Genomic DNA, 24,252 nt, shown 5'->3' on the forward strand with positions numbered 1-24,252 from the left:
AGCACAGTGCCTTGTACATGAGAGTTATTTATCAACTTTCCAATGGATAAAATCAACAAGGTATTTTTTACCCTGGAATTCATTTTGAACAATCCTTCCAACTCACTGTGTGCCATCTTCATGGTGTTAAAACAAGCAGCTTGGTCACTGCAGGCCACTCTGCATCCACGTTGCGCAAACCTCTCTTCTGGCTTTTAATCTCACTACACTTTCTAGATATTTAAACATGATGAACAATACAAAGTCAAAATTGGGTTTTGGATAGGTTAAAAAAGAGCAGTAGCTTTATCGATCACTACCTCCAAAGTTAAGGGGGAAAATATGGTTGATGAGGATGCTGTACATGGGCAGAGCATCTTCTCCAAAACACCCTACGCACCTCCCAAGAGATGTGTAAATAACAGGACTCATTCGGCACTGGCTGAAACACGCCAGGGCTCTGAAAGGCCTCCTGAGACTGAGGTGGAGCACACGCAAGGAATCCATTTACATAGAAAGAAAAGTGTTTGAGTGTGTGTGGTGGCCTGGGGCAGGAGGCTGGATGGAAATCAGGCTGGCTGAATGCAATTAGAATTTAGAAGTGCATTAATATGAAACCAGGAGAACAAGGTTACCAGCATTGCTGCAAAAGCTAGATTTTCGTGGTCAAAAGTTGGCTTCTCTACCTGTGTGCATATAGAAATGTGCCATTTCTCTAGGACTGACTGGACTTCTGCAAGGATTCTAGAAGGCGGTCTGGTCTAAATTATAGCAGCTCTTTCACACTACACTGTTAAAGCCAGTACTGCTTCCTTCCTGAAGGATGCGGACTTCCAGTTTCCCAGTAGTTTTGAGAAATTACATCTTTTTAATGATCCCTTTGCCTCAATCTGTTGGCCTGATATTTGGTGGCACACACCATAGAATTTACTAGAAATGAAGCTGATCAAAAATTAATTAATTATTTTCATTAATGTTGTTTGTTTTATACATAAATATCTGTATTATTTAATTACATGTTTTGATTTTAAAGATTTTAACTTTGTCATAACAGCAGTGATTCCATTGGCGCAAATGCATTTAATGTCTGATATCTAGAAATTATTTATTAAAACTCTGTGATAATTTACTTGTGTCTTTGCTGCATGTCACACTCATTCGGTTCAGGGAAAGAGGGAAAATGTAAAAAGGAAGAGAAAAAGGAAATGAATAAATCATACGGAAAAGCAATAAGAAATTATAAAAGAAAGAAAACAGAAGGAAGAAAAGGATAAGGTACAGAAAAGGAAAGAAAGGAAAATTAGGTTAAACATACAGCAAGAAGGGGAAGCATAAAGGAGAAAGGAACTGTTTGAGAGAAGACTGTGTTTATAAGGCTGGAAAATGATAAATACTTTTGGCTCGTTTTATATGGATTTCATTTTTATTAGTAAGAACAGTTAATAATTGTGAGTTTTGTTTCTGTTGCTACTGAAACAATATTTATAGTAATGACAGCTAATACCTGGGTGGCATTCACTTTATAAAACTGTTACTTCATTCAAGCATCATGTCTTTTCATCTGCATTTTCTTTAAATTTTTTTTAATTTGCAAAATACAGATAACTTAAAATATATCGACATCACACATTTAACCATTTGATGATACCGATTTCACTTCACTTATAAAATAGAAATAATACGTAAAGCTAAATATTTACTCCGTTTCACTTCAATGATTCCTAGCTGTACCTACTCTAAGTTAGTGTATATCCTTCCTGTATATGTTTTTACATTTTTATTAGATACATTTCACCACAGTAATTTACAGAATATTTTACATATTTGAAGCATTTTCATAAATAGTATCATACTTTTATGTTGCATAATTTTTTCCCAGTTGGCTTTTTTCCCCATTGAACATCGATTACTTCTGAAATCTATGAAATCAATAAATATAATTTTATAGTAAGAATTTATTTTTAGAGCAGTTTTAGAGTCACAGCAAAATTGAAAGGTTGGTACAGAGATTTCCCATTTATCTGCCCCCACATCTGCACAGCTTCCTCCATTATCAGCATCTCCCCGCAGAGTGTGCATTTATGACAATTGATGAACCTACATTCACACATCATAATCACTCAAAGTCCATTGTTTACATTATGTTTCATTCTTAGTGTTGTTCGGTCTATGGGTTTGGAAAAATACGTAATGACATGTATCCATCATTATAGTGTCATACAAAGTATTTTCACTGCCCCCAAATCCTCTGTGCTCTGCCTGTTCATCACTCTTCCCACCCTGGCAACCCTTTATCTTTTTACTGTCTCCATATTTGTGACTTTTCCAGAGTGTCATATAGGTGGACTCACACAGTTTGTAGCTTTCTCAGACTTGCTTCTTTCACTTGGTAATATGCACTTGAGGTTTCTCTATGTCTTTTCATGGCTTGATAACTCATTTCTTTTAAGCAACAAATAATATTCCATTATCTGAAAATATCACAGTTTATTCATCCATTTGCCTGCTAAAGAGCATCTTGATTGCTTCCAAGTTTTGGTGATAATAAGTAAAGCTGCTATAAACATTCAGGTGCAGGTTTTGTGTGGACTTATTTTCCCACTTCTTTGGGTAAATATCAAGGAGCACAACTGCTGAATCATTTGGTGAGTCTATTTAGTTTCATTTAAAAAAGTACCAGCTGCCTTCCAAAGTGGCTATACCATTTTGGATTCCCATCAGCAAGGTATGAGTATTTATTCACTACATCCTCTCCAGTGTTTTATATTGTCTGTGTTCCAGATTTTGACCATCCTAATTGGTGTATAGTAGTGTTTTATTGTCATTTTTATCTGTGATTCCCTCATAGCATATAACGTGGAGCATCTTTTCATGTGTGTTTGCCATTTGTATATCGTCTCTGGAGGTATATGTTAAAAGTCTCTGGCCCATTTTTTAATTGAATTATTTATTTTCTTATTGTTAAGTTTTAAGAATTCTTTGTATATTTTAGATAACAGTCTTTTATCAAATGTGTCTTTTGCAAATATTTTCTCCCAGTTTGTGGCATGTGTTCTGATTCTCTTGACATTGACTTTTGCAGAACAGAAGTTTTTAATTTTAATGAAGTCCAGCTTAACAATTGTTTCTTTCATGGACTGTGCCTTTGGTGTTGTATCTGAAGCATCATTGCCATATCCAAGGTCATATAGATTTTCTCCTATGTCATCTACTAGGAATTTTATAGTTTTGCATTTAACATTTAGATTTATAAACCCTTTGAGTTAATTTTTTTGAAGGGCGTAAAGTCTTTGTTTAGATTTTTTTTTTTTTTTGCATGTTGTTGTCCGGTTATCCCAAGCATCATTTTTTGAAAAGACTGTCTTTGCTCTATCATGTTTCCTTTGATCCTTTGTCAGAGATCAGTTAACTATATTTATGTTGGTTTATTTCTGGACTCTCTATTCTATTCAGTTGATCCATGTGTCTATTCTTTCACCACCCATTGTTTTTTTATTCAATATTTAATTTTTTAGTATAGTGAATATTGATGCACATAAGTCCCATTAAAACATTTTGTCTGCAGTTGTAGATACTATCCTATAACCTACGTTGATAAATCCATTGACATTTAGAATTTATCCAGATTTTTTGCTTTTCTCGAATTTTATAATCTTTGATAAACTTCCTTGTGCATGGTGTGATTTTCTCTAACACAGAGGTTCTCAACCATGAATGCACAATTAAATCATCTGGGAAGCTTTTAAATATCATATTCAATTCTCTGGAGTGGGGCCCATATGCTGGGATATTTTAAGAACATCCCATGTGACCCTAATGTGCATCCAATTTTGAGAACCAGTACTCTTGTCTAGGACAGAGCTTCTCAAACTTTAGTAGGCATATAAATTACCAAGAGATCTCGTTAAATTGCAGCTTTTGATTAGTAAAACTGGGTGCACCTGAGATTCCACATTTGTAACAAGGTCCCAGGTGATAGAGGACCACACTTTACAGAAACTAAGCTCTAGGAATATAAGAACTTAGGAATGAAATTGTAGAGATATATGTGCATCTTCAGTTTTATTAGCTGTTTTCAAATTGTTTGCAGATTTATACTGATTTCATTATTGTATGAATTTCATTTTCTGACATGCTCATCACCTTGGCATTTTCTAATTTTTAGAGTTTTACCAATATTATGGATTTGAAATTGTGTTGTTTTAATTTAAATTTTCCTACCTATGAATGAATTTCTACTTCTTGTCAAATAATAGGCCGTTAAAGTTTCCTCTTTTGTGAACTTTTTATTCACATCTTTTTCCATTTTTATTAGCCTGTTCTTTGTTTTTATTTTTATTTTTTTCTTATTGAACTGTTGAAAGTTTTTATACACTCAGGATACTAACTTTTTTGTTTGTTTCCATTCATTATAAATATCTCTTACAAATCTGTGGCTTCACCTAATTTTTTTAAATGGTGTCTCATATATGTGTAAATATATGTTTTAAATCGGATATAGTCACATTTATTGATCTTTTCCATTCTGGTACATGTTTTATGTCTTACTTCTTTCCAACTTCGTTATCAAAATTTTTTCTATATTTTAAACATTTAAATATTTTGATTTTAGTATTTAGGCTTTAAATATGTATCCATCTTACTTCTGTGCATAATGTGAGGAAAGAATCTACTTTTATCTTTTTTTCTCACATTGTCATTGCCTCAGCACTGTTGATTGAATGGTATGTTCTTTTCCCTTGATTTGTAATACTCCACTATCGTATTCAAAACTTCCATGAATGTGTGTTCTGTTCATGTTATGTGTTTTGTTCGTGTCAGTTTATTCTGGTCTATATTTCTCTGCCAGAGTTTTATAATTAGTCTTGAGAGTATGGTAGACTAAGTTCCTCTATTTATTTATCTTAATCAAGGTTGTCTTGGCTACTTTTCATCCTTTACCCTTCAGTATTAATACCAGATTAATCCTATTGGATTCTGTGAATAAAAATGGAACTTTTAATGTAATTGTATCTTATTTGTAGATTTATTGTGGGAAAAATTAACATTTTTTGTAATCTAGCTGAATTCTCATCAATTTCATCAATTTAAATAGTATATAACTTCTTTTGAATATTCTACAAACACAGTTACATTGTGTATGATTAATGACTCTTTTGTACCTTTGTTTCCAATACTTATACTTCTCACTTAGTTCCTAATCTTACTGAACTGGCTAGGAACTGCAGTACGATGAATATAGAAGCATTAAAAATGAGCTTCCTTATCTGCTTTCAGTTTTAATGAAATACGTCTATAATACTTCACAGTTAAAAATAATGCTACTATGAATTTTTGGTAGATCCTTTTAGTCACATTATAAAAGAATGTTTCTATTCTTAGTTTATAACATTTTATTATAAATTGTAGCATTTTTCTTATATGATGCATTCTCTCCCTATTACATAATCATATATATTAATCCTTCAGCTTGTTTCTGTGGAGTATTAAGTTAATAAATTGTTAAATAATATCCTCAATCTTGGAGTAAGGCATGATTTTATTTTTATATACATTGCTGGATTCACTTGAGGGATTCAGCATTATAATTTAAATGTTCTGTGTTCGTAAGTGAAATTGCATTTCTTGTACAGTCCTTGTCCGTATTAAATATCACATTATATCAGTTTCATAAAATGAATTGGCGATGTTTTCTTTTTATTTTCATATAACAATTATTTCCTCACATTTTGTTTCTGTAATCTTCTTTTGAGTGGGTTATAAAACATCAGTTCCTTAAATATTGGTAGATCTTTTCTATAAAACTGTCTGGGCATATTATGTATTTCTTACTAATAAGACAGACAGCCAAATCAGTTGTTCCTAATAGGCAGATGACATTCTCTAAAACCTTTTTATCCTCTGTCCTGTATTTCTGTCATCTTCAAGATGCGATTTCCAATTTCCAAGGCCATGTGCCTCAAGCTGTGTAGGGGGAAATAACGTAGGAGGTCACCCATGGGAATTTGGGGGGCCGAGCCCAAAGTAGCACACATCACTTATGCTCACATTCCATTGTTTAAAATTCAGTCATAAGCAACTCCAAAGGACTCTGGGAAACAGAATCTAGTCATGAGCCAAGAAGAGGAAATGAATTTGGTGTTCAGTTAGCAGCCTCACTACACCCAGAAAGGAACAAATTATATTTCTCTACTACAAAAGTGTATTTTTCTCATATAAATTTGGTTTAATCCTCCTTTAAAAAAAAAAAAAAAAAGAGTACCATTCATTAGCAAGCACATAACTCAGTTCCTTAAGGTACCATTTGAGTGTTACAGATCTCAGCCTGATAGGAACAGTTTGATATTACAGTCATAACACAATTCTGCTGACTCCCTACCAAAAGCACAATGTTATATACATAATAAATCTCATCAGCTGGTGACTCTGCTGTCATTTTGTACATGTTTTCTTCAATAAAATAACTGACTAGCAAAAATCAACCATAATCACCGCTGTTTTTGCAATATGTTTGAAAGGCAGGTGGTCATCCCATCTCTGGAGATTTAAAACAATTCAGAGACAAATGTGGAAAAAAAGAGAAACCAGGGCAGCAAGTGTGTGGGTTTAGGTGTTTGGTGAGGCAGGATGAGAAGGGCTCTTAATGTTACTCATCAACTGAAAAGCGTATTTCCATCTGTTTATACTAACACATTGATCTGGATGCATATGCTGTTACTGCACACAAACTCACAAAAATTTGCTTAGGTATAAACACTTGATGTAATATTCATATTATGATGGGAAAGGCAAATATAAAATCAGTCAATGGAGTTTTCAGATAGCACAGAATAGTCTCTTTTTCTCCTACAAAGATAATATGCAACTATTCTTTGCATTCCTGGAATTCAGCAAGAATTTATTTGGTCCTGTTTTGTTTTAAGCACTCAGAGGAAACCTAGTAAATAACCATTTACCCAGGCCCGTTAACGTGTTCATGGTATTTAACTTGGGTTTGCTTCCTCATGTGCACGTGTACAGTGCAGCAAAGAGTAAAAGAACACAGCAGTAGAAAAATCCCTCGGAGCATCTTTGACCCAAATCCTCACCCAGGGTACTAATCCCTTGGCTAATCCTGCGGGTCTTCCATATTGTCTGAGAATCTTTTGATGACAAGGAATTTACATTCTCATAAGCAATGTCTTTCATTATGAGGACACTCTTTGTTTGTTTGTGGTGGCGGAGGGTAAATAGGTTTATTTATTTTTATTTACTAGTTTCAGTGGAGGTACTGGGGATTGAACCCAGGACCTCTTGCATGCTAAGCATGTGCTCTACCAGTTGAGCTATACCCTTCCCCTATGAGGACACTCTTGTTTAGGCTACTTCACTATAATGACCTGAAACCTATCATTATTCTGTCCACTAGAACAACCTAGAATAAATCAAGTCAATTCAAAAATGTTCCTGCTTTTCATTCCTTATCTTTATGTAAACACCCCTAGCTCCTTCAGCTGTTGTCTACTTGGTACTGTGTCTGGGCACTCTGCTGTTTTAACCAACCTCTGATTGTTAAAAAACTTCTCAGTGTGCCACTCTTAAATTGTAGTGACTGTAACAACACATGAAATGGTTTCATCAATCAACATGTCTCCAAGGTGTTTAAAATTCAGGAAAGAAAAAAGCCAGACACAGATCCCTATGGCCCTCCTCTAACGTTCTCTCTTCATACTTACAAGAATCCAACCACCACCACTGGCTGTGGTGGCAACCAGATAGGCTTCTTCCTGACTGTGTGAGCTCCTTGTCTACACTTCTCCAGTCTATTGCTTAAACTGTCAAATGACTCTTGAGATCTGTATAAGCTCAATGTCTTCATGAAATTCCCTCTAACTATTAAGCTAGTTAAAATGATTAATTTAGTTATTTTGACATGGCTAAACCTTCCCCTTCATTTATTTAAATCTTCAGACCAAAAATTTAGACATGCTTTCTGCTCTTCCAGAATGGTAGCAGTTGTGAAAAAAGAATAAATTGTTACAATCGGTGTAGGCAAAAATATAGACCAATAGAGCTAATGTTTATTGGGTAGATTGAGTTTTCCAACTTGCAGAAAGAAGAGAGGATTTGGCTTTTTTTTGGGGGAGGATTTGCCAAGTGATAAGACTGGAGTGTTCAAGAAGGTTCAGCAGGTAGGAGAGGTAGTTATAGAACACACATGCCCAAAAGAATACTACATTTTTCAGTCTTGACTGCATTTTCAACTTCTTGAAAAATACAATATGATATTATCTAGAAAATCAAAATAAGATTACATGATTCTTTCAACTATGATGTGAAAATACGCTATACATCTCATACCTTGGAGATGCTAAAACAAGCCAGTGTTTCTTACTTAATACTCTAGGGAGTAGTTTACTCACTTTTTTTTTTTTTAAATTCAAAAGGTAAAATATTTCTGTTCCTTAGAATGTAGTAAGTAAGACGAGGGAGAATGACTTTTTAATGTGGGTGCTAAAAACTAACTCTCTAAATAAGGAACATTTAGACTTGATTAAAACATTCTTATTCAACCCCTTCTGAGCACCTACCGTGTACTAAGTATGGTCCTGTAAAGTACTCAGAGATTAATATAAAGTGGTTCTTCCATTCGTATGAGTTCTCTAGAAATAAGTAGGGGAAAAAAATTTTTTTTCATGGCTTGAAAGTGAAAAGAGGAAATAATTCTACCTGTGACCAGCCAAGTGCTTCAATCAACTACTGCACCCACAATGATGCTACATGCCTACAAGTGGGTTCAGACGTCTCCCAGCCTTGTGCCTCCACACGTGTCACATGTATCTTTTATCTCCCTCATCACACTTCCACTTCCATCTGGGTTGGGCGATTTCTCTTTAGAGGTGCATAATGTTTTATATATACGTTTTTCATAAAACTTTATATGATTATATTTTTAATTCACTTCAGTGTTTGTTTCCTCTTGTAATATGTAAGCTATTGAAGAGTGGCAATTCTATTTTATTAAATTTTAAATCACTGACTCCTACCATAGTCCCTGGTTCAGAGCAAGTGATGAGTAATTATTTTCAAACCAAAGGAATGATATATAAATCTGTATCGAGAAACCCTTAGAGGTAGCTTTCTTATAATTAGATTTGCCCCTTTACTACCATATTCCAGCATTAGCAAAGACACATAATTTGTTACAAAATACACACACACACACATATCCAAACTAATATATATCAACTATAAAACAAATATACATACATGCATATATTCATAATATACATGTGCATATAACTTACATATTTGCACACGCATAAATAATAACTATAAAATATGTATATAATATGCATAACTACTGAGTTATGTAGTTTCTGTAGTCTATTCAAAAACACTGAAAGTTAAGTCAGCAAATTTCAGTATTATTATATGGATTTTTGATATTATTTTATTATGACGTACCAGGAATTACCTGTGAAGACTTTCCCTACTAATGAAAGTGCTCACTAAAATAGCACCTAGATACAAGACAATTTATAATATTCAACCCAATGATGGAAATGAATGAGTTAAAGAGATACCCTCTTATTCAAAGCCAAGGGATTCATGAGTATCTGGAATTTTCAGAGTTCTTGTGATTCGTATTTAAATGTAAGTTCCAAAAGCTAGCCCCAGTATAAGACAGTTTCTGGCAAGAGACTGACTTTTTTCCAATGAATAATTTAAAATGGAACTTTTTCCATGTGAACTGTCTTATATCTTGGCAGTAGGCAGAGTATTTCAATAATTTATACAATTTTGAATATAATATACTTAATGCCATAAAAGCGATTTCTTTGATATTGAATTATAAGAGAATGCACTTAGGACACTGTGACTAATGATCTAGGGGCCAGCAACATGGCAAATTACCTTTTAATCCAATTTTACAGAGAATCTGTGCATGTAACCATAGGATTGCACTGAGATCTCTTGGCATATAATTGTGCAATAACATTTGGTTTTTACATTTAAAAAGCATAAATAAAGCATCTTCTTTGAGAAAAGCGGATAAAGAAACATGATGATTTTAAAATGTAAAATATTAATGTGAATTGTAATTTTATTATTTAAATTTCTGAATAAGACCTGTTCTTAGAATACTTCCTAAAGCAGGACTCTAGTCACTTCACTCTGGAGATGTCATCATGGCCTTTCCAAGACCAGTGAGCCATCAAACATTACTGTGATAACGCACGGCTTTTATGAGAAACCAAGCAATGTAATGTGAAAATGGGTCTTTCAAGGCAAATGAACATGCTGAGGGCTTGCCAGGACGAAAGGCAGAGACGGCACTTTGTGACACCGTGACTGCATCGAGACCACCCAGGGCTTGCAGCCATAGTGAGGATTTTGTACAAACATAAACCTACGGGCACTGTTTGCTTTCATAGATCATGTAGATTTTTATATTTTGACAATATCCCAGCGTGTCATGATCAAGTGTTGTCAGTAAATTGCAAATATTTCTAATTCCCAGAATGGTAACCTTTGAGTTGATACTAGGGTATCCACAGACATTTTAAAGAATTTGTATGGTACAAAATAATAGAATAGTTCATATCTAAAAATCTGTCAACCTGGACTTCCATTTCTAAATAGAAATTGTCAGTAGTAGCTGCCTTCTTTAGACTGGTGCTCTTCACCAGACCTAACACTCACAATGTATACTTGTCCATTTGTTTTTGACCTACAAAAGGCAATTTTAGATGTTTCAACCTAGTAGGTAATTTGGGGGTTTTCTTCCTCATTCTTTATTTATTTTCCACGTTCTTTTCAGTAAGTGTATACTACCTTCAAAGTTAGGAAAATACATATTATGTACAAACAACAAAGAAATCAGAGTACTTCAGAGAAACCGTTATTTTTCTGATTGCACTGAAATGACACATCTTCTCTGCAAATACAAAAACATCATAGCAGGCTTTACCTATAAAAATCTGCTAAAACACATTTATAGAAAGCTGAACCTCACAAGGAGAACTCATATTGAACCGGAACAGGCTTACCTCGTGAAATCTGGAGCCAGGTGTTACAATATAACTCTATGAGTCCAAGGGTAGACATTGGACTCTCTTGTGTTTCAAAAAATGCTAAAGCAAGCGTTTAGCTCTGGGAAATGTTTGCAAAGAAGGCAGCTGGGTTCTAGCATGACACAGCTGGGCTGTTTCCTCTGGTTTATGTGGAGAATAGTTCACTGCCAAAGATGAGGCAAGAAAAGTTCAACCGGGCCATTCCAGACGGCGTTTGCTGGCAGAATTTCAAACAGAACAGGGGAGGCTGACCACGAGGTTTATGGGAATAGTCATTATACGAAAGGAGGTACCTGCTTTCCTTAAGATAAATTCCTGGAAGGGAAATCATTGGCTCACAGGCTTGGATTTTTTTAAGTTCTTAAAATATATGGCCAAATTGTTTCCAGGAAAAAGCTCATTATTAATTCTTAATAAAATGTTACCATCACTGAAGGTTTCAAAGAGATAGAGTTGGTTTCTTAAGAATTCTGCCCACTAGATACGGGTACCTACATTTGTGAGCTCTTAGGTGTTAGTTACGATGTTCTTCCTGTGTATTTTGTAGCTATTTCTGCTAGGGAGAAGGGTGAATTACCAAGGCATTGTAGATTCCCGGTGATATAAAGCACTGCTGTCAATCTTCTCCAGCGTTCCTGCTGCTGCTGCTGCTGCCTGGGGGGGGCCAGCTGCTATTACGGTCCTGATTTTAAGCAGTATTTTATATCTTTGCACCATCCAAGTAAGAGAAGCTGAAGCTAGCCTGAGGTCCAGGCAGGGATTTGAACTCTGGTGTATAAACACTCATGTGTAGAGGCTGGCCCTCGATCCTCTAGCCAAAATGAAGCAAAAGTAAAAATCTTTACAATCCAAAATATTGAAACTCTCGTATACAGTGCTGTATTTCTGCTTTAGAAAATGTTTATTCAGCTGGTGAGAAACTTGCCTTCAACCAAATGCTTTAAAATCATTCAATAAATGTTAAGCTACCAAACCTTGTTCTTTCTAAACCAGTAGCCTTTAATTTTTATATGTAATTCTCATGTATCCTAAGCTTTCTTGATGTATATATTTTTGCCACTGAAAATCTACCTAGCAAACACTTGTGCCTTTCTTCACTAAGAAAATCTGTATTAAAATTTAGAGACTGCTTGCTTTCTTTCATCCTACTTGATGTGTGATCCATGTATTAAGCAACCAAGCAAGGATGGAGAAAAAGGAGAGATGGAAGCCATTTCCACTTTTTTTTTTTTTCCTACAACTCCATATCCTGTGGGGTTTATCACTCTCAGATGCTTACTTTCTTCTGTCCATTGCTGTTTATCTTGATCACTGCCGCACAGAACAATTCTGGATTTCGCCAAGGGAAAATAAAATGGTGGGGAAAAGCTGCCCATGGCATCTTTCTACCTCCAGCGTGGAGTCCACTCTCATGCTGCTCTCAGCAAGTATGAAAATAAAGGCAAGCTATTAAAGCATCATCTCTTCTAGGGACAGTTACATTTTCCTATTAGACTCTTGAAGGCAAATAACTGCTCTGAGGATGTGAAGAAGGCCTCTCTAACTAGATTGGAGATTTTAGATAAACAGGAGAGACAAGTTTATGGAGAGGTCTTTCTAGTGTCTTGTAAATCAGTTACCAAAATCTAGGTTTTGGAGCTCACTCTACACCTGTAGGTCTAGGATCTCCCGAGTCGCTCCCCTCATTCCCCAGGGTTATAAAAAACTCCTCAGGTTATCTGATGATTATCAGGGTGCAGGAAACTGCTGTGTTTAACCATCAAATTCTACTCAAATGTCATCTGTTTCATAAAGTCTTATCTAACATCAATTTCCCCTCCGATTCTGTCTCCATAGGCAGAGGTAGATTTACTGCTCTGTGTTCCCCAAACACCTTTCAGTACAGAATCCACTTTGTAGGATTTATGATTCTGTATTATAATTAATAATGTTAGGTCTTTCTAACTCTTTAGACATGGACCTCTTTAGATTAGTCTCCCTAAATCAAGTTGGTGCTCAAATAAATATTTGTTGAATGAATAGATGAATAGATGGATGGGTGGATGGATGGATTAAAACAGGTCACTGCCTGTTCTACCATTTTATATAGCTGACCCCTGAAGGACACAGTAGATTGAGAAAAAATTATACATAGGTTTTCTAAAACAGGAAAAACACTAAGTTAAGCAACATGATTCAAAGTTTGAACCGAAGTCTGAAAGATCCATTTTTTTCAAATGTTCTTAGCCCACAAAAGAAGTTCTGGCCTATTCCATCAGAAGGTCATTCACAAAGTTGGCAAGTTTGCATTTACAAGTCACATTTAGCTATTTTTTTTTCCTCCTATCACTATCTGAGTGATGGGATGTGGGGAGAAGCCATAGAAATCTCTGAAATGCCATAAACTGTAAAAAAGTCAGTTTATAGTCTGTGAGCTGGAGAAAACAATGTTGCTAGTTAGGTGCAGGCCAGAAAGCTATCAAGTACCCACAAGCAAGCCAATTTAGGGGAAAAAACCAAACAAACAAAAACATGAAACAATTTCTCCTCTCAGCTTGAGAGCAGCACCTTTTCCGGGAGGTTTGTTACGTGACGTATCGGCTTCCACTTTCTGGGGGCTGGCCAAGGCAGGGAGGGAGTGCCAGCATCCAGCATCCGAAAAGGAAGGCTGTTCTTTTGATATTGCCAGGCATTACCGGATAGGGGAGTGCAAAAAAAGCCAATTCTCCTAAGATTTATAGTTATGTCTAGCTTGTTGACTCAAGCAGTTTGGAAAATCTTCAGGGATGTCGTTTCTTCGAACTAACCCAGACTCCAAGTCTCTAGAGGGGAGAGGGAAGCAGAAATAATATGTACACACTCTTAGAGTCAAATACTTTTGACCTTAAATTTACATAGCTTTGCCAGTTAAAAAAAAAATTACGCTAACCAACATACATAGTACTGCCTAAAATGTGACAGCCTATTCTGTTGAAAATAAATTTATATGATTATTGTTCAATTATTTTTCTAGGTTTGTATGGCAAAAGCTATATAGTAGGCAATGTAATAGGAAAACTCCATGCTTTTAAATGAGTTAAAAGAAATATTGAATCCTGAGTTTCAGAGAATCCTTCAAAAAAGTCACAAGGACCCTTGGCACTATAATTACATTTGCACTATATTCTCAGAATTTATATTATATCATCCTAGCACTGGTATGAAGTTCTATGGTAAATCATCATTATGAAACCAAACAAATTTTAGCTCTGCACAGTAAGAAAACAAATATTGTTGTATATCTCATATGCGTCAGGCTCTTTTCTAGGTGCCTGTAATAGGCTGTTAAATAAAATAAACATGGTTCTATGAGGAGAAGACAAGTAATACACAGGTAAGGAAATAAACACGCATAACAGTGATAGATCGCAAACAACACTGTAACGAAAAAACTGCAAGAGGAGAGGGAGTGAGAAAGGACAGAGTGTCGTGGGTGTAAACGATTTCAACAAGACACACACCCAAAAAAACCTATCTTACCTTAAGATAATCAAAGCCATCAGTGACACAATGCTTTCAGATGATATTTAACCTTTTAACATTCTCTCAGAAATTCGCATTTCAAAGTTTCCTCTTCGCGGTGAGATTTTGAGGTCACTGTGGAGAAGCGAGTCAAGCAGGACACCAAAGAGATGAAATCGCTTTAATTTTTATTTTGAGTTTGACCTAGTGAGCATGCTTGAAGAACAGGTCTGGGGAGTGTATGTATGCATAATTTAGTTAGATATACGAAAACCTCTAAAGAGTTTTAGTAATAAGCCTATAGCTTCAGAGATCGAATGGGAAGACACTCAGCACACTTGCTTTTATAAAACACTGCTATGATTTTTGCACCCTAAAGAAGCAGGTGATTTTTGTGCTCAGAATATTGTGGTTATGATAAGTACTCAACTGATACTTTTCAATAATCTTTGAGTGTTTGTGGGCTAGATTAAATACATACATCATCTACCTTTTATCCCTGGCAGCCTAAAGAAGCCCTCCAAATGGATTTGTATGTACTGTTGTCTTTCATGGGCTCTTACAGCTTAAGAACTTGATGGGGCATTTAATTGATTCTAGTGAGCCAATACAACTTCCCAGATCCAAATAGTCTGTGCCTTGCATTTATTTACAGTTAAAATAGCCATTAAATACATACTTTAAGGATTTTCCGTGTTGTGTGTGACCCAAACTCACGTCTCATGCAACTTAGTATAAGTGTGAACTCTATTTCATTTATTATTTCTGAATAACATCTGCCTAGACTTTTAATTTAAAATTAAAAAATGTGCTCATGTGATTCCTATGACATACAGATTTGTCACCCTTATGTTGACTTCTCCAATTTTTAATGATTATGTTCTACACTACAAGATGAAATGTTGGAAGACATGTAAGGTAAATCTGTAAAGGCTGCTCATTAAACAAACAAAAAACTTGTTTTATTTATATAGATCAGAAATTATGCACAAGTGAAAAAAAAAAAAGGCAACCCTGAGGACACTCACCAGCTCCTTTGCACATCATGGTGCAAATGGTTGGGAATCATCCCCACTGGTTGGCTGTATGGAAATCACTAGTATCTGGTTTGGTTATGTATTCTGGGATTTTCAGTAGTGGTACTGCTCCATACCCTGCCCGAGGACACTGCGATAGACGGCTGTGAAGGGAGAAGGCAAGTGGGGCGAGTCAGATTGCATAGTTTTTGGTGAAAGTGAAACCAGGAAGAGATTTGATTCCCTTTAGTGAAGCTAAATCTATAAATACATCTAAATATGCATCATCCCCTCACCATGCCATCACCGCTTGGGAGTCGTGGACAGAGTACTAAGTAGTTCTTGAATTTGAGTCCTGTGAGTAACTGCAGGCAAAATACATGATTAATTTGAAGGTCCAAGAGTGATTCCTTTGTATGTATATGGGACTTAAAATAATTTTCACTCCAACACAACCTTTAAATCCACTTCCAACACTACTGTTTAAAAAGTTTCCAGTGTTCTTCAATCTCTCTACCTGGTAATGATCAACAGCAAATTATGAACACAGGTGTAAAGTCATGTATATCCCCAGTTAGAGTCCTATTAGGAGAGAGACATTCTGTGGTCTGGTATGAAATCTAGAACTCTACCCTTCATCGGTTTTATTTACAATGTCATGATGATGATGGTATTTTAATAATTATTTCCCGTGAATTAAAAAAAGTTTACATTTAGATGAATAACTTATTCCTTTATTACTGTTCTCTAGGTCATAAGTACTTAAATAATGAGCACAACAATCCAAAATACTCATTAAAATCCATATTTTGTGACTGGAAAGTTGTTGAATTGATTGAATACAGTTACTTCTTTTTAAACAATTTAAGTTAAATTTATAAATAAAAAAGTTGAAGGAGTTTGAAATAAGATATATAGAAATGAAACAGACACCTGAAACAGTAGGTTATTGTAACTTTCCTCATTTTCCTGTTTTTCTATGCAAATGCATAGAGCATTGGACATTCCATAAGATACGCTGCTTTGTCATTCAGAAAGTTCAGTGGCGTTCTTCCCCTGGTGTGCATGCACCATTTGTACACATTTGTACACGTGAGACACTACCATTGTTCCCTGCTCCTGCCATCCAGGGTAGAAGCATCACTTTTTTCTTCTTTTATATCCTAACCTAGTGTTCCCTAGGATCATCCCAAACCCTTCCCCAGTACCACACCTTTTTCTGGAGGCAGTTAACAGTATCTCCATTTCTGTTGTCTTACACTGAGGTCATTAATATTTGTTCTCTATTATAAATAGCATCACGACAAATAAGTTTATACATAAACTATCCTACATGGTTCACCTTAGAAGAAACCAACAGAAAATTAATCTCTGATGATTTGAACCCAGAAAGCATACCTATTAGGTGTATGTAAAATGGGAAAGGAAACTGTGGGAAATATTTGTCTTTTCTGAGTTACTTACTGCCTCCCTCTTTTAATTTTAAGTTCCTTGAGGACAAGGATTATGTTTTGAATTTTTTGCATTTCCTGTGAGTCTAGAATTATTCCCTCCATAATACTCAGTACAAGTTTGAATTATTGAGCTGAATATGTAATGATTGAATATTCAGCAAAGTAACACCTGTTTTTGCCTCCACAAGGTACAGTGCGGGTGAAGGATTTCACCGGCCCTCTCCACGCACAGCATCTGCTGCCAACAGGTGATGCATTCTGAGAAGAGCCTTGCCAGAGGGACTTTCCCTTACTAGCATCCTCTTTCCAGATGTTTCCTTCCTGTAGCATATCCTGAATTATGAGGCCCCGGGAAGTGATTGAAACCACTGAGATGACATGTCACACCTGGAATTCAACAGTCTTCCCCCCAACACACAATTTCCCATAGTGAAATATCAAATCTAAGTTTATTGCTGAGGGACTTGGCTGTTTCTCTGTGAAATCAAATATGGTGCTTAACTATTAGTTTAGCACTCATGTTTACCACTTTAAATACAAGTAGATGTGTAAAGATGGAACTATTTTTAGATCAGATAGAATTGACAAAGTAATTTAATTTAGAGGCTAGAATGTATGGTTTTATGCCACTTAATTTCTCTTAAATATATATACCTCTCCAAAGTTGAATCAGTTATGTTTGAAATGTATAAATAAGCGAGCCAAACTAGAATGATCGCTGTGTACTATTTTCTACATAAAGAAGGAAAGTATTATATAACTTCCCTTTTTTAAACAGTAGACACTGTTATATATGTATCTGTGTGCATATGTCTATATATATGTACACATATACACACATACATACAGTGTACCCATGTATTTCATAATTTACTATATCAAACCTATCCCTATATCCACATCAAATGATATCTTTATTTAATGTTGTAAGTTTGATTTATTAACTCTCCAGTTCACCAGTAAGTCAAGTATGTTTGTCTCTACTTTCTTCCTAGGGTATTTTAATGTCTTTATTTCTCTTCTGTTTCAGCTAAGCTAAAAAGAATCTCCTGTTTGGAATTTTTTTTTATTATTATTATTATTATTTGCCTGAGAAGAGCTCACTGAAGAGTTTAATGATAATACATTTTAAATACCAATTAAAGTGTGTCATTTGGAAACAGTTACAATAGTATATCCTTTAGGAATAAGCCTTTTCTTCAGTTATATCACAGTTATGTATAATTGAATACTTCATGTTTATACTCAAATCATCCTATGTTTTCTTGCAGTGGAGTTTTGATTTCATTAAAAAAAATCAAAGATGATATTCAAAGTATGGGTAATTTAATTTATCCTTATGACTGATTTTAGTAACTGGTTTTTAAAATAACTGTGAAAATGTATCTCTTGCAAAAAGAAACTCTAGGAATGGAACAATTAGAAGAGTTCTACTAAAAAAAGCATATTTTTCTAATAATTATCAATGTGTCAAATTGCCATTTATTCAGCATTGACCTGAAAATTCAACATACTATAAGTTTTGATATAGTAAACCAAAACTTACGCACAGGCTAGTCATACATACCACTGAAGTGGTGAAGTTCTGAGAGCAATTTCAAGGCATGGGAAAGAGCAGTAGTGAGATTAAATTCAAACACCACATATGATGTGTTCTAATAATAAGAGCTAACAATGATGCCAGGAACTTTTCTAAGCCCTTTAACATATGTTGACTTATTTAATCCTCACAGCAGCTATACAGGGTTTGTACTATTATTATCTCCAGCTTTCAGATGAAGACCTGAGGCTGAGATAGAAGGCACTTGCCCTGGATAACACAGCTAGCCAGTAGAGGACACAGAATTCATATCCATACCATATAAGGATTAAATGAGTCCATTTGCTACTTGAAAAAATACAGACATTTTCATCCTGGAAGTTAATTTAGGTATTTTCCTATCCAACATTTACATCCAAACATCCAAAATATATTTCATGATCACTCGTTCCATCAAATGCTCTGCGATGAAAGTGTCTGTAGCCTAATACATCAGAAACACACACATACAACACCATATTTTCCCTTTCACCCTCAGAAATTTACAGAGCAAAAGGTCATAACAAAGGTTCTAAGAAATTTCAAAGTAAAGAGATCTGTTTCAATCAGTGGATTCCATCCATTACTGACAAGAAAACCCGTATTGAACACATCTTTCACGGCCCTTAAAATTTGTGACCCTGAGATCTTACATCCCAATTCTGGACATGTTTTCTTTTTACCTTGCTTAGCTCTTAAATCAGCATATAGGCATAAGTGTTCTGCTATTTTAAGTTTCTTTCAGATTGCCATTTTTTTTTTCAGCCATTTCAACAGAATCACCATTATAGTGAAGATACATGGATGGAACAGACAGATGGCTATATTCTGGTTTACTTAATAGAAAATATCACAATAAAATTTAATTTACACAATTATCAAACTTTTATTATTAAATATTTAATTTATCCTGAAATATTATCTAAATATTAGAGAAAATTAAAGCCAATCAACAAACAAAAGAACTTGAGAGTCCTGAGGATCTAGAGAATCTTTTCGGTGATGCCCATGGACCATAAGTACATTTCACCACCATAGTTTTATTGCATGATGTCATGAAGTTAATCATATGCAGTTCAACAGACTTTTATATCTTTTTATTTCTGACCACTGCATGTTTTGCCATTTCAGTTCCTCCGAAGATATATGACATCTCAAGTGATATGACCATCAATGAAGGAACCAATGTCACCCTTACTTGTTTGGCCACTGGGAAACCAGAGCCTTCCATTTCTTGGCGGCACATCTCCCCATCAGGTAAAGCAGAAATATATCAGTGTTGTTCGTGCTGTTCAGTATCCTCCTGTAACCTCACTTGCTCAGAATTTAAGAGTCAACTAATTTTTGTATCTTTTTCATGAGGTAGGCAAGATGCATATTTTTATACTTATTCTTTATACCTAAATACATGTAGTTCACAAAAAGTTAAATGAACATTTTTTGTCAGAGCCCAGAGGAGAAGCTAGGTCTCTGGATTCCTAGGCAAGGTTATTTTCACTGTAGTGTGCTGGATAATCACAAATCAACAGACAAAAGGCTCAAATGGAAATATCACAAGAGAAATATCTTCATTTAAATATGTAAGGCTTTTATTCAATCGGAGTTCACATGTTAATAGGCCAGCATGAGCCGCTGAGGTAATCAGGGGAGAATGAAATTACACAAATTATGAGGTTGCTGGGTCTAATTTCAAACTGCAGTTCAGAATCAGGGATTTAGCAGTTAGAATTAAGTTTGGACTGATGAGGGATGTAAAAACCCAAGATTTTAAGAAATGTGTACAAGACCGTATAGCTAGGTGAAATTAAGGGGTATAACATGCTTATCGGTTTCTGAGGCTTCTGGTACAGTGTACATCCTCCTAAAGAGATCAAGTCAACTTTAGGAAGTTGGGGCTGATCATCAACAAAACAGATCTGTTTTCACGGCCACCACTCTAACCAAATCGTCGACGTGTGTAAAATTTAAATATTGGAACTGTACAGCTTTAAATGCACCAGGAAGTGAGGGCAGTACTTTTAATGACTAGGACCCCACCACATTTCGGATAAACAAAATTTGATTTTCATTCACCGTATTTTTTTTTTTTTTGGTGGAAATAACTCTAGCAAGGCTTGTATGAGGAAGTCACTTTCAAGGAAATCAGAAAGGCACATTTTATGTAGGCGAAGAAAGAGTACCCTTACAACATCTATTTTATCTGCTAATGCTTTCTTTAATATCATTTATCCCTAAGTGTCTTTCTGTTTCCTCATGTATGCAGTAGGTCTAATGAGACTTACTCACATCATACACTTAGTATTACTATTAATGTGAGACAAAATCAATAGAACAGCCATATACACTTACATAATATGCATTATGGCTCCTATAATATTTCTGAAGTACGAGTGTGCTCTTGACTTCCAAGATTTGACTCTCTGGAGTGGCTACAGAATCATAAAACTGGTATGTGAGCACTGAATTCGTGGCAGGACTCTCCATGGGATGTAAGTGAGACAAACCCAAGACTAGAAATTAGGATATATGTGCTCCGATCTCAACTTCCTTATTCATCAGTTCATCGAGTCCTAGTGTGATCTCTTAGCCTCTGTCACCCTCAGCCAGTTCCCTACTTTTCAAAAAAGAATGATAAAAATCCCTGGCTATTGTGAGACTCAAAAAAGATAGTAAGCACAAGTGTGCTTTAAAAAGTATAAGGTGGTATGCAAATGTAAGGCTGTTTTTTAATCATCTTTCCAGGGATTTAAATCTGATATGGCAATATAATTTTTATAAGAATGAAGCACATAATCTCCATCTTCATATAATTTAAGATTAATAATTTGGATTCAATTCTCCTGCTTTGCAGTGCTTGTTATTATGCATATTCTTCTTTTTTAAGTGCTTGGTTACATTTTAGTTTAATTAAATACCATGAATGCTGGTTAGTGAAGTTATTAGAATAATGATAATGGATAACATCATGAAGCTGGAAGAAGACAGATTGGGTTTATAAGTTAAACTGTGCATAGATTTGTTTTTCTGATCCTACCATACAGAGCAAATGAGTAAAGTTAGCATAAATATTAACTATTATCCAATGAATAGCTAGACATGGCTGATATTTTTATAAATGCTTCCGATAATTGCAAATTATAATTTGGTTAATGGTCTATATTCAGATGTTCAGCAATGTGGAGTTTCTGCTTCAGGTAACATGTCTGATAATTCTATTACCTTTCTTCGACATATATTTATATCTGAAAGCAAAATTATAAACGTCATTAATCTGTCTGTATTTTACCTAAGAAAATCAGTATTTTGTATAGTCTCCTCTTTTCTTTTTCTACATCACAAAAGAAAATGTGTCTCAAAATGATCACCATACAAACAATGTTTAGTGTTAAAAACAGATAGAGATGAGCTCCCTGTCAGGATTAGAAGCAATGGCTAGTTTTTGTACATGCGTGATTTGTTTCTTTTCCTTTCTTTTCTTTTCTTTTTCTTTTCTTTTTTTTTTTTTTTTTAACTTTTGGTAGTTCTTGCTGACTCATTCATGGTCTAGTCTGTTTTCAAGATCAATTAAAAAAATAAAACAGGAAAGTAGCTCCACAGAGCTTCTTCCTAATCTACAGAAAAGTTAGGTTGTGGGTTCAACCACACCACAAACATCACCTGAATCGGTTGGAGTTGCCATTCCACTTAGTTCAAACAACTCAGTGTACTTTCCTCCAAATTGTCTTTCCTGAGAAGTTTCTGGCTATATGAGCTTCCTTAGAGTTACTTAAATGAATGATTCTTTCTATATTTTCTATTCTATATGTAGGAATTGATTTCAAATTTATAGTAAAAATTACTACAAACAATTCATAGAGAAATAATACAAAGTACAGTCTCTGTCCTTTACTCAGTTTCATGCATTATTTTTCCCATTTGCTTCAACACTTGCTGTGTGTAGAGTATGCAGGAATGTATATACTTTTTATTGAATTACTTTATCAAACAACTGCATACATCAAACCCTTTTCTCCCTTGTTATTTCAGTGTGCAATTCTGAAGGACATTCTCTTGCCTAACCACAGTGCATTTTCAACTTTTGTACATTTAATGTTGGCATTATACTTTTTATTGAAGTCTATTTGATTTACAATGTTGTTAGTTTCTAGTGTACAGCATAATGATTTGGTTATACATATATATATTATTTTTCCTATTCTTTTTCATTATAGATTATTACAAGATAGTGAATATAGTTCCCAGTGCTATACAGTAGGACCTTGTTGTTTATCTATTTAATATATAAGTATTTAGTATCTGCAAATCCCAAACTCCTGATCTGTCCCTCCCCCTCAAGATCAGTATTATACTTTTATCCCATCCCATTACTGTACATATTCTGATTTTGTCAGCTGATTCGTCCTTTAGAGAATTACTTTCCCTCTAGTACAGAATCTAAATATTGTATTTACTTGCCACGTCACTTTAGTCTGGGGACTAATTCCTTAGTCTGCTTAATCTTCCTTGACATTTTTCAACAATGCGTGTAATCCTTTTTGAAAAATAGAGTATTTCTCATTTTGGGTTTGACTCATGATTAGATTGTAGTTATGCCCATCTGGGATTAAATAAGTAAAGTCATAGCTTCTCAGGGAATGATATCCAGAGGCACAGGATATTCATCTGTCCATCATTTGTGATGTTAATTTTCACTCCCTCATCAAGGTTTTGTCTGATTTCTGCACTGTACCTTCTATTTTTCCTTCCCCATGCTACCAATAAGCAGTACAGAGAGTTTTAAAACTGTAACATGTAAATACCTGCTACTTATCAACCTTCCCCTTAGATTTGGCATTGTCACTGATTTTTCTGTGAAACAGGCTTTACTCTGATGATTACAAAACGATGATTTTTTTTTTTTAGCTTCAACAATCCTTCTAGTTTTACCAGTTAGCATTTGGCTTTCTACTATAAACAAGAACTTCACTTTTCCTTATTTGTTATTTTTCTGTTTGGTTATTTATCCATTTATTATGGCAGGTGCTCATTGATTCTCAACTTTTTAAAATTGTTTGTAATTCATTATTATCCTTAATTATTTTGATGCTCAGATATTCCTTGATTTGATCAGAGGGTGTCATTTCATTTCTGACTTCTGTGTCCTTTGGATATGCCCTCATCGTATTTTTTTAAGTACTTTCATACTTTCTGGCATGACAGAATATGCCAGACTCACCCTCACCTTTTGTCTTTCTTGCCCCAGCTCTGGAATCAACCATTTCACTCTACTTCAAGTGATTAGATGCAGTACACACGGGGTTAGGAATACTACATGTTGATTTAAAACATGTAACTCTGTTGATCTGCCTTAGAGTAAAATTATCAGAAACTCAGAGGTCTAGGCTATTTTCTATGATGTTCTATTAACCACAAAACCTTAAATAAATTCAATGCAAGGGATAGATTGTATGTTGTTTGATTTTATCTAACAGCAGGCCTGGAACAGGGTCTGGAATCTGATCTGTATAAAAAAGGTACTTATAGAGTTAATAGTAAAAACTATTTATAGCATGGAAATATAAGGAGATAATTGTTCTATCATTAGAAATTTAGATACATTCATACGTTTTTATTTAAAAGAAATCCTGTTGCTTTAACTAATATATGACTAGTTCCTTATCTACTTAGAAAATTTCCAGGTTCTCTCA

At 34.9% G+C, this 24,252-nt stretch overlaps 1 protein-coding gene across 3 annotated transcripts in view; it reads left to right on the forward strand.

The window, feature by feature from the left end:
* The window catches only part of NEGR1 (neuronal growth regulator 1), a 779,253-nt gene that overhangs the window by 424,503 nt on the left and 330,498 nt on the right, over positions 1–24,252 (forward strand). For all 3 annotated transcript variants that reach the window (XM_010963405.3, XM_010963406.3, XM_010963404.3), the window contains exon 3: positions 19,697–19,822. In XM_010963405.3, coding sequence (XP_010961707.1) covers positions 19,697–19,822 — 126 coding nt within the window. The remainder of the gene's footprint in view (positions 1–19,696; positions 19,823–24,252) is intronic.

Source organism: Camelus bactrianus, chromosome 13 (genome assembly GCF_048773025.1).
Source record: "Camelus bactrianus isolate YW-2024 breed Bactrian camel chromosome 13, ASM4877302v1, whole genome shotgun sequence".
In the NCBI taxonomy this organism is placed as follows: Eukaryota; Metazoa; Chordata; class Mammalia; order Artiodactyla; family Camelidae; genus Camelus; species Camelus bactrianus.